Source organism: Tachyglossus aculeatus, chromosome 16 (assembly GCF_015852505.1).
Source record: "Tachyglossus aculeatus isolate mTacAcu1 chromosome 16, mTacAcu1.pri, whole genome shotgun sequence".
NCBI classification, from domain to species: Eukaryota; Metazoa; Chordata; class Mammalia; order Monotremata; family Tachyglossidae; genus Tachyglossus; species Tachyglossus aculeatus.
The window spans coordinates 4,769,230-4,781,505 of NC_052081.1; the positions used below are offsets into that span (position 1 = coordinate 4,769,230).

General features: G+C 47.9%; 1 protein-coding gene across 1 annotated transcript in view; it reads left to right on the forward strand.

Annotated features, from left to right (window-relative positions):
• The first annotated feature begins 221 nt into the window (after positions 1 to 221).
• The window catches only part of MPZL1 (myelin protein zero like 1), a 33,730-nt gene continuing 21,675 nt past the window's right edge, over positions 222 to 12,276 (forward strand). Inside the window, exon 1 of the mRNA XM_038758183.1 lies at positions 222 to 299. Within this exon, the coding sequence (XP_038614111.1) occupies positions 227 to 299 (73 nt within the window). The 5' untranslated portion in view covers positions 222 to 226. The remainder of the gene's footprint in view (positions 300 to 12,276) is intronic.

A 12,276-nucleotide genomic window follows, 5' to 3' on the forward strand; every position in this document is an offset into this window, starting at 1 on the left:
CGCGCTCTGGCTGTATCGGAGGGTACGGGGGTGTGTGTGATGGAGGGGCGGGGCCGGGGGCTGGAGGTGTGAGGGGAGGGTGATGGACGACCGTCAGAACCAATCGGGTGGCGCGAAAGGGGAGGGTTGGCCAATGAGGCGCGCGCTGGTGGTATCAGGGGGCGGGGGGGGTGTGAATGGCGGGGCGGTGAAGGGGCCGGGCCGCTCAGTGGTGGAGTGTGCGGCCATGGCGGTGTCGGCAGCGGCCCGGCGTCGATGGCGGTGGCTTCGAGGCGTCCTGGCGGCGGCGCTGGGGCTCGGTGAGAGCGGGGGACGCCGGCCCGGCCCGGCCCGACCCCCAAGGCCGGACGGGGACGGGGGCGCGGGAGTGAGGGGGGGCGGGGGGGATCAAGCGCGTGCGTGTCCGTGCGTGTGCGCATGCGTGGGGGGGGGGGCCCTCCAGTCAGTCAGTCCACACTATCGACTGAGCGCCCACTGCGCGCAGAGCACTGCGCTAAGCGCCCCTTCAAACAATTTGTTTTGTTGTCTGCCCCCCCACACACACCTTCTAATGATAGTGATCATCCATTCATTCATTCAATCGTGTGATGATGATGATGGTGGTAGCATTTATTAAGCGCTTACTACGTGCAAAGCACTGTTCTGAGCGCTGGGGAGAGTCAGAGGTCATCCATTCATTCAGTCGTATTTATTGGTGATGATGATGATGGCATTTATGAAGCGCTTACTACGTGCAGAGCACTGTTCTAAGCGCTGGGGAGAGTCAGAGGTCATCCATTCATTCATTCAATCGTATTTAGTGATCATTTATTAGGCGCTTACTACGTGCAAAGCACTGTTCTAAGCACAGGGGCAGATAGAAGGCAATCAAGTTGCCCCACGGGGGGCTCACAGACTTAATCCCCATTTTCCAGATGAGGGAACTGAGGCCCAGAGAAGTGAAGTGACTGAGGCCCAGAGAAGTGAAGTGACTTGCCCAAAGTCACCCAGCTGACAAGTGGCGGAGCCGGGATTCGAACCCATGACCTCCGACTCCAAAGCCCGGGCTCTTTCCACTGAGCCACGCTGCTTCTCATTTATTTATTGAGCGCTTACTGTGTGCAGAGCACTGTACTAAGCGCTTGGGAAGTCCAAGTTGGCACCATCTAGAGACGGTCCCTACCCAACAGTGGGCTCACAGTCTAGAAGAATTCCGTTTTTATCTGACTAGCCTCGATTAGGCATGGCACACGGTTGTGGGTTCTAATCCCGGCCTCGCCACATGTCTGCTGGGTGACTTTGGGCAAGTCACTTCACTTCTCTGGGCCTCAGTTCCCTCATCTGTCAAATGGGGACAAAGACTGTGAACCCCACGTGGGGCAACCTGATCACCTTGCATCCCCCCCAGCGCTTAGAACAGTGCTTTGCACATAGTAAGTGCTTAACAAATACCGTCATTATTATTGTTAGAGCTTATTACTTATTATTAGTTATTACTGTTATTATTATTTTTAGAGAAGCAGCATGGCTCAGTGGAAAGAGCACGGGCTTGGGGGTCAGAGGTCAGGGGTTCAAATCCCGGCTCCGCCAATTGTCAGCTGTGTGACTTTGGGCAAGTCACTTCACTTCTCTGTGCCTCAGTTCCCTCATCTGTAAAATGGGGATGAAGACTGTGAGCCCCCTGTGGGACAACCTGATCACCTTGTATCCCCCCAGCGCTTAGAACAGTGCTTTGCACGTAGTAAGCGCTTAATAAATGCCATCATTATTATTATTACTAAGCGCTTGGAAAGATTGTCCCTATCTGTTGCCAAATTGTACTTTCCAAGCGCTTAGTACAGTGCTCTGCATACAGTCAGTGATCAGTTAATACGATTGAATGAATTAATACAATTCGGGTTCTAATCCCACCCCCTCCACTTGTCTGATAGGTGACCTTGGACAAGTCACTTCGCTTTCCTGGGCCTCAGGGACCTCATCTGTAAAATGGGGAGAAGATTGTCATTAGGGGAGGTGGGTTGGGTCGCGGTAGGAGAGTAAACCAGGTGAGGTAGGAGGAGGCAAGGGGATTGAGGAATTTAATTCCTCAATTAATTCCAAGGGTGAGGGGTTTCTGCTTGATGCAGAGGCTGTCGAGGAACGAGAAGATGTAGCCTGAACGTTTATGTTGAAAAATGATCCGGGCAGCAGAGTGAAGTATGGACTGGACGGGACACAGGGAGGTCAGCAAGGAGGCTCATCCAGTAATCAAGGCAAGAGAGAAGTGATTGGATTAACGCGGTAGCAGTTGGGATGGAGAGGAAAGGGCGGATTTTAGCGATGTTGTGAAGGTGGGACCGACAGGCTTTACTGATGGATTGACCGTGTGGGTTGAATGAGAGAGGAGTCAAGGATAACGCCGAGGTTCATTATTTCCCCCTTTTAGACACTGAGCCCACTGTTGGGTAGGGACCGTCTCTATATGTTGCCAACTTGTACTTCCCAAGCGCTCAGTACAGTGCTCTGCACACAGTAAGCGCTCAATAAATATGATTGATAAATACGATTGATGATGAGGTTGTGGGCTTGTGAGACAGGAGGGATAGTGGTGTCGTCTACAGTGATTGGAAAGTCAGGGGGAGGATAGGGTTCTGGAGGGAAGGTCAAGATTTCTATTTTAGACAAGTTAAGTTTGAGGTGACGGCGGGACATCCTAGTAGAGATGGCTTGAAGGCAGGGGGAAATGCGAGACTGCAGAGAGGGAGAGAAATCAGGGCTGGGGAAGTGGATTGCAGAATCATCTGCATAGAGATGGTTTTTGAAGCCATGGGAGCGAATAATAATAATAATGGCATCTATTAAGCAATTACTATGTGCAAAGCACTATTGGCATTTATTAAGCACTTACCATGTGCAAAGCACTGTGCTAAGCGCTGGGGAGGTTACAAGGTGATCAGGTTGCCCCACGTGGGGCTCACAGTCTTAATCCCCATTTTCCAGATGAGGGAACTGAGGCACAGAGAAGTGAAATGACTTGCCCAAAGTCACACAGCTGACAGTTGGCGGAGCTGGGATTTGAACCCATAACCTCTGACTCCAAAGCCCGGGCTCTTTCCACTGAACAACGCTGCTTTTCCCCAAGGGACCCCCACAGTCGGGGGGTGGGAGGCCGAAGCGGAGCCTGTGAAGAAGACAGAGAATGAGCTGCCGGGGAAAAGGGAGGAAAACCAGGAGAGGACAGAGTCAGTGAAGCCAAGGTTGGATAATGTTTCCAGGAGAAGGGGATGGTCCACAGTGTCGAAGACAGCTGAGGGGTCGAGGAGGGTTAGGATGGAGTAGAGGCCACCCAAGTGTGGGGGACTAAAGACCCCTTCTCCCCAAGGCCCCACCTCATTTTGGGGGGGTGCTGAGAACCCTGTTACTGGTGAGCTTTTCCCCAATCAATCAATCAATCGTATTTATTGAGCGCTTACTGTGTGCAAGAGCACTGGACTAAGCTCTTGGGAAGTACAAATTGGCAACATCTAGAGACAGTCCCTACGCAACAGTGGGCTCACAGTCTAAAAGGGGGAGACAGAGAATAAAACCAAACATAGTAACAAAATAAAATAAATAGATTCACCGTTATAAAATCCCCAGCCTTGTGATGGTCTCCAGTGTCCCAGCGGGGTGTTTTGTTGTTTAGGTGTTTCCTCCTTTGCCCCCAGGAAAACGTTTGAGGTGTTCAGTCAGTCGGGGTGGGGGGGTTTGTGTGTGATTTGCCATGCTGGATGGGCACCGGGGCACCTCTCCCCCAAGACATTCACCCCGTTGAGGGCCGTCGCTGCTGGAAAAAATATGTCTGTTGGGGGGCAGGCAGAGGCAAAATCAGATTATTTGCACCCTTTATTCATCCCTCCCATCAGCACCATAGCACATACATGTATATCCGTAATTGAAATTGAGGTTGATGTCTGTCTGGACTTTGTCTCTCTGGTTGTGGGCAGGGAAGGCGCCCGCCAATTTTGTTGTATCGTAATAATAATAATGATGATGGCATTTGTTAAGCGCTTACTATGTGCAAAGCACTGTTCTAAGCGCTGGGGGGATACAAGGTGATCAGGTTGTCCCACCGTCTTAATCCTCATTTTACAGATGAGGTAACTGAGGCTCAGAGAAGTGAAGTGACTTGCCCAAGGTCACACAGCAGACATGTGGCGGAGCGGGGATTCGAACCCATGACCTCTGAGTCCAAAGCTCGTGCCCTTTCCACTGAGCCACGCTGCTTCGGACTCTCCCCAGCGCTTAGTACAGTGCTCTGCCCATAGTAAGCTCCCAATAAGTACCACTGATTAGATTGTGCTCTCCCATGCGCTTAGTATAGTGTTCTGCGGTGGGGCAGGGTGGGACGCCTCCAGGGAAGCTGGGCTGGGATTTTAGACTGTGAGCCCACTGTTGGGTAGGGACTGTCTCTATATGTTGCCAACTTGGACTTCCCAAGCGCTTAGTACAGTGCTCTGCACACAGTAAGCGCTCAATAAATACGATTGATGATGATAATAGCACAATCTTTTCCCTGGATATTCAGCCGTCCGGGAGCTGTGGGTGGGGCCACCAACGGATCCGGCGGAGTCGTTAACTTATGATGGGATAATTAGCTCCCCAGTGGTTTGTCTGTGGTTTCAGGCGTGTTGGGAAATGGAATCAGAGTCCCTGCATCATCTGCAGCAGCATCGTAACAGTGACTCTTTGTTAATAATGATAATTATTGTATGGGTTCAGCGTTTAATGTGTGCCAGGCACTGTACTGTGCGCCGGGGTGATGCAAGCAAATCGGGTTGGACACCGTCCCTGTCCCATGTGGGGCTCGCAAGCATCAATCTCCGTTTTTACAGATGAAGTAACGGAGGCACCGCGAAGTAAAATGACTCGCCCAAGATCACCCAGCAGACAAGTTGTGGAGCTATTAGAACCCATGCCCTTCCGACTCCTAGGCCCGTTTTTTATTCACTAAGGGCATCACTTAACTTCTCTGTGCCTCAGTATTAATAATAATAATAATAATGATGGGCTTTTAGACTGTGAGCCCACTGTTGGGTAGGGACTGTCTCTATATGTTGCCAACTTGGACTTCCCAAGCGCTTTAGTCCAGTGCTCTGCACACAGTAAGCGCTCAATAAATACAATGGATGATGATGCTGATTTATTAAGCACTTACTATGTGCAAAGCACCTTTCTAAATGCTGGGGGGATACAGGGTGATCAGGTTGTCCCATGGGGGGCTCACATTCAATCCCCATCTTACAGATGAGGTAACTGAGGCACAGAGAAGTTAAGTGACTTGCCCAAGGTCACACAGCTGACAATTGGCGGAGCCGGGATTTGAACCCATGACCACGGACTCCAAAGCCTGTGCTCTTTCCACTGAGCCACGCTGCTTCTCCTTAAGACTATGAGTCCCACGTGGGTCAACCTGATTACCTTTGTCTACCCCCAAGGTTAGGCATAGTGCTTGGCACATATTAAGCGCTTAACAAATACTATCATTATTATTACTGTGCCAAACAGTGTAGCTAGCACTGGGGTGATACAAGATAATCAGGTCAGGACACAGTCCCTGGTTTCACTAGGGTGTGCATGCAGGAGGGAAAATAGGTATCGAATCCCTATATTACAGATGAGGAAACTGAGGCCCAGGAAAGTGAAAAGCAAGATCTCAGAGCAAATGAGTGGGCTGGGTTAGAACCCAGAGAAGCAGCGTGGCCCAGTGGAAAGAGCCCGGGCTTTGGAGTCAGAGGTCGTGGGTTCAAATCCCACCTCCGCCATTTCATCAATCGTATTTATGGAGCGCTTACTATGTGCAGAGCACTGTACTAAGCGCTTGGGAAGTACAAATTGGCAACATATAGAGACAGTCCCTACCCAACAGTGGGCTCACAGTCTAAAAGGGGGAGACAGAGAACAAAACCAAACATACTAACAAAATAAAATAAATAGGATACCCACTTGTCAGCTGTGTGACTTTGGGCAAGTCACTTAACTTATCTGGGCCTCAGTTACCTCACCTGTAAAATGGGGGTGAAGACTGTGAGCCCCCTGTGGGATGACCCGATCACCTTGTAACCTCCCCAGCGCTTCGAACAGTGCTTTGCACATAGTAAGCGCTTAATAGATGCCATTATTATTATTATTATTCATTCAGTCGTATTTATTGAGCGCTTACTGTGCGCAAGGACTGTCCCTTGGAAGGGTACAATATAGCAACAGACACATTCCTGCCCACAATGAGCTCACTGTCTAGAGGGAGAGACAGACAGTAAGTCTCTCAGGCCGAAGATTTACTCTGAAGAAAAATGGAAATTGGTCCTGATTATAGAGTAATAGAAATCACTTGTTTTTCAGTGACCCTTGCATCACAATATCGGATTATCGGGTAGAATTTTGTTTCTCTCCATACTGTTAGTTTCTCGTAGGCAGGGAACACGTCTACCTACTCTGTTGTTCCGATCTTTCCCAAGTGCTTCATGAGTGCTCTGCCCGCAGGGCTCAATAATTTATTTAGTGATAATTGTTAATTGAGAAATACAGCCGTATATTGTATAAGCACAGTCAATAGATTGATTCCCAAAATGAACTGGGGCTTGGAAGATATCCCTCGAGGAAGCCTCGAAGTTGCGATTAGGAAGTGAAAATGTCCTAATCATGGTTCTGATTTCACCCCTCTACAAACATTTTGTGGTTAGAGTGATTTCTTAAGAGCAGATTGTACACAATACCAGCCCTGTGGGAGTGTTCCTCTAAAGAGGGAGACAGAACAGGTGACCTGTCGTTCATGGGAATGCCGCACACGGAGTCATATAGCATTCACAGCAGCACATAAAGTGAAAAATGGCAATTCCTGCAGCTTTTTGCCTTGAATGATTTTTTTTTTGCTTTTCATGGGGCCTTCTGGCTGCCATTGAAATGCTGGGGCTATTAGAAGTCTGTGCCTGTGTGTGGGCAGTGATAAGGTTATCATATCATAAGGTTTGTACATATTTGTTACTCTATTTTACTTGTACATATCTATTCTATTTATTTTATTTTGTTAGTATGTTTGGTTTTGTTCTCCGTCTCCCCCTTTTAGACTGTGAGCCCACTGTTGGGTAGGGACTGTCTCTATATGTTGCCAACTTGTACTTCCCAAGCGCTTAGTCCAGTGCTTTGCACACAGTAAGCGCTCAATAAATACGATTGATGATGATGATGATGATAAAACAGGATTCTCTTCCAACTATTGCGGTTCTGGAAGATCACGTGCTGAAACTGGGTTCTGAGAGATGTAAGGGAAACTGTACCCAAACAAGTGGACGTGGAAGACGTTTCTTCCACTTGAATCAATCGTGTTTATCGAGCGCTTACTGTGTGCAGAGCACTGTACTAAGCGCTGGGGAGAATGTAATACAACAGAGTTGGTAATAATAATAATAATAATATTTGTTAAGCGTCTGCTATATGCCAAGCACTGTTCTAAGCACTGAGGTAAATACAGGGTAATCAGTAATAATAATAATAATTATTATAGTATTTGTTAAGCATCTTGCTATATGCCAAGCACTGTTCTAAGCACTGGGGTAATTAGGTTGTCCCACGTGGGGCTCCCAGTCTTAATTTCCTTTTACAGATGAGGTAACTGAGGCACAGAGAAGTTAAATGGCTTGCCTAAGGTCACGCAGCAGGCAAGTGGTGGAGCCAGCATTAGAACCCATGTCCTTTGACTCCCAAGCCCGGGCTCTTTCCACTAAGCCACGCTGCTTCTTCCCGGCCCCCAAAGAGCTCTGTCTAGAGTCTAGATCATCGTACCTGTGATGCCAATTTGCACACATCGTGTGCACCCGAGGCATTCAAAAAAAGTGCTAAAGTGGGGCGTCAACAGTGTTTAATTTTGCGGAGGAAAAAGTTAGCAACAGTGGAAAGCGCCATTGACTAGCATCGAGCGCTTACTGTGTGCAGAGCACTGTACTAAGGGCTTGGAAGAACAGAACAAGTATAGTCCTTGGACTATTTATTTTATTTTGTTAGTATGTTTGGTTTTGTTCTCTGTCTCCCCCTTTGAGACTGTGAGCCCACTGTTGGGTAGGGACTGTCTCTATATGTTGCCAATTTGTACTGCCCAAGCGCTTAGTACAGTGCTCTGCACACAGTAAGCGCTCAATAAATACGATTGTTGTTGTTGTTGGAGAAGTTTCTTCTCATTCATCCATTCCCTCTGAGCTGTTTTGTTTTTAGGCCTGTTTGATCGTCTCCTAACTGCCTCATTTAGGTGAACAAGAGTAAGTCCGGTGACCAGAGATCCTAGGAGGGGTGGAATATCACAAGGAGGAACGTCACGGGCCTTTAGGACTCCATTTTGTGTGGCCAAGCCGCCATTTACTCCGAAGGGTCACATCCCGTATCCTCCTCTCTCCTTTGTTTCGTTTTATCTGCCTTATCAGGAAGTTTGGTTTGTTAAGGTCTTGAGACAGGATGAAGCCAGATCAGGATTTCCAACCTGCTGCTTCAGCAGCTTTTGCCCACCAGATCCTTCTAATGGAGAGAACCAGGCAGGGCCTAATAATTGCCCCAAGTAGAATTTACTGCCATTCGTATTATCATCAATCGTATTTATTGAGCGCTTACTATGTGCAGAGCACTGTATTATGGTATAGCGAGTGATCTGTGCTCTTCGATCACGTGTAGAAACTGTATCGCTTGAAGTTGAGCTATTCTTTAGTAAAGGAAACTCTTCCCGTCAACCACCACTCCCTACTAGGGCTAGAAGAAACTCCAGTAGTGATAAACTTTTCTCTGCCACATCCTTACAAACACAACGCAGGGTCCGTGAAGTTTTCTTCCAACGTCATTCGGTGCCGCGACTTGGATGACAACGCTTGACGGTGGTCCGGAGGAGTCTGTCCTCTCAGTGCCCTCCGTCCCCACCCCCGGGCGCGCAACCGAAAGATGAGGCCTTTTAATAATAATGGCATTAAGCGCTTAATATGTGCCGGCCCTGTACTAAGTGCTGGAGCACTGTACTAAGCGTCAGTCTCTATTGGGGCTCGGAGAGAGACGGACTGTGGCCGTCTGACTAAATGAGCTGATGCCATTCGACCGCTCAGCAGAAGGTGTGTTAGACGCAAGTGAGTCATTTGGTCCATTTAATGACGTAGACAGGATTTGGCATTTTCTGGTGACGAATGCCAGGGATTGTCATTAAGCTTAAGATTGTCATTAAGCGCTTAGTACAGTGCTCTGCACACAGTAAGCGCTCAATAAATACGATTGAGGATGATGATTGGCACGGGGCATCGGACTTTTGGGGTGCCCGGTTAAAGTGTGGCTGAGCTTGGCCCCAATTTTAATACTTATAAATTGCTGCACCAGTCATGGAACTTAGACCAAGTCTGAACACGTGGCAGTCATTCATTCATTCATTCAGTCGTATTTATTGAGTGCTTACTGTGCGCAAAGCGCTGTACTAAGCACTTGGGAGAGTACAATATAACAACAGACACATTCCCAGTCCACAACCAGTGTACAGTCTTGAGGGGGGCACATTGTGAGCGCTTAACAAATACCATTATTATTATTTCGGATTTATTAGCTGGGGAAGTATTTTTGTCATTTCTCTGTGCCTTGTCTACTTTTCCACCTCTGTCCTTTAGATCGGCAAGTAAGCGCTTAACAAATACCTTAATTATTATTAGTATTATTTAGGATTTATTAGTTGGGAAAGTATTTTTGTCATTTCCCTGTGCCTTGTCTATCTCTGTGCTTTAGATAGGCAATCACCTTGGGCAACCTACCATCCGTTTTGGATGGCCGTGGGGGCAAGACCCTCCCGCAAAAACGTGCCAAAACGACTCTGCCTCAGACTTCTTTTTCATTTCTCATTGTGTGTGTCTGTATATATGTATATATGTTTGTACATATTTATTACTCTATTTATTTTACTTGTACATATCTATTCTATTTATTTTATTTTGTTAGTATGTTTGGTTGGTTTTTTTTTTTTCTCTGTCTCCCCCTTTTAGACTGTGAGCCCACTGTTGGGTAGGGACTGTCTCTATATGTTGCCAGTTTGTACTTCGCAAGCGCTTAGTACAGTGCTCTGCACATAGTAAGCGCTCAATAAATATGATTGATTGATTGATTGAAGGAAACTCTTTGCTCAGGATAAAGCCTAAAGCAGTGCTAGGTGTCGGGAAGAAAGGGACCCAGTGAGACCTTGAAGCAAAACAGCGACCAGAATCGCGAGGGAATCGTCCTTCGTATGTGCCCCGCCTGGATTTCAGTGCTCCCGGAGTCTAAGTAATGAAAGCTGTAAAATGGCATCAAATCCAGGGCTCTTCGGCGTTCATTCAGTCGTATTTATTGAGAGCTTACTGTGTGCAGAGCATTGTACTAAGGGCTTGGGAGGATACAATAGAACAAGTAATGCCCACTGTTGGGTAGGGACTGTCTCTATATGTTGCCAATTTGTACTTCCCAAGTACTTAGTACAGTGCTCTGCACACAGTAAGCGCTCAATAAATACGATTGATGATGATGATGATGATGAAGTAATGTACAGTGCAACTATATGTTGAAACTAGCACTTACCACGTTTAAGTTGCGGGCACCAAACCAGCGTCACATGATAGAAAAGTGTTTATCTGAGAGAGTTCCGTGTTGAAACCTGATACATAAGTCCCGTGAATCAATCAATCGTATTTATTAAGCGCTTACTGTGTGCAGAGCACTGTACTAAGCGCTTGGGAAGTCCAAGTTGCCAACATATAGAGACAGTCCCTACCCAACAGTGGGCTCACAGTCGTGAATGAGAGTGTTAGCGGCTCCCGTAGCCTCGACCGAATGATGAGAAGCCCCTGAAGCTGATGTGAGAACGTCCCTGTTCTGTTTTAAACTGAAGGACTGTGTTGGGATTGAGGTCCCCTTCATGTTTGAGGGAATGTATGTGTGGAATGGATGCACAGGATGTTTTGGGAACACCGTAGAGATTTGAGATGATGCCTACTGAAAGATTATGTATATGGATGTGGAATGAGGGTAAGTTGTAAAAGAGTGAAAGGCTGGAAGAGTCATCATTATAATAATAATAATAGTAATAATAATAATAATGGCATTTAAGTGCTTTCTATGTGTAAAGCACTGTTCTAAGCGCTGGGAGGGGGATACAAGGTGATCAGGTTGTCCCACGTGGGGCTCACAGTCTTAATCCCCATTTTACAGATGAGGTGACTGAGGCTCAGAGAAGTTAAGTGACTTGCCCAAGGTCACACAGCAGACGTGGCAGAGCTGGGATTCAAACCTATGACTTCTGACTCCAAAGCCCGGGCTCTTTCCACTGAGCCAGGCTGCTTATAGTTGGGGGAGTGAATATGGAGAAAGGGGGAATCTATACCTAGCCGAAAGGAATGAGAACACGGAATAAGGATTTCAGCATTCGCTCTGGGGGGATGGAAATTGACACCTTGGTTCGTCCTCTGCCACAGGGCAGCCAGACAAAGAGCTGCCCACCTGCCACCCTGGGAATCCTTTATACACATCCAAGGTGACTTTATTCGTATGTCACCGATGCCGTCACCGATCCTTTTTCCAAGGACGGAGGCATACCCGCACGCTAATGCCCCTTCTGAAGTTAAACCCCTCTTCAAGGCGGATGGTTTGCCGTTAGATGATCTTAGGTCACTAATAGAGAAGCAGCGTGGCTCAGTGGAAAGAGCACGGGCTTTGGAGTCCGAGGTCATGGGTTTGAATCCCGGCTCCACCAACTGTCAGCTGTGTGACTTTGGGCGAGCCACTTAACTTCTCTGGGCCTCAGTTACCTCGTCTGTAAAATGGGGATTAAGACTGTGAGCCCCATGCGGGAAAACCTGATCACCTTGTAACCTCCCCAGCGCTTAGAACAGTGCTTTGCACATAGTAAGCGCTTCATAAATGCTGTTGTTATTATTATTAATTAAGTGCATTTGGAATTATCACATTGAGGTCCACCCGCCCAGAGGAACCCGACACACCCCGCAGGTCGGTCTCTACAACCAGGGGATTGGGTGCAAGTCATGGTCCACTCGGGCACCTCAGTGGACGGGGCCATTTCAAACCCGAGTGACCCCAAGGGCCCCAGCGGGAACTTCTGGATCCAAACCTCCCACTGCAAGGAAACCGCTTCCCATCCCGAGATCGGGACGGCGGAAGTGTGTGGAAGGACCCAAACGCCTTCCCGACTAAGCCCTTTCCTCTTCTGCGCCACCTTGACTTTCCCCCTTTATTCATCTCCCCTCTCCCAGCCCCACAGCACTTTGACCATATCTGTAGTTG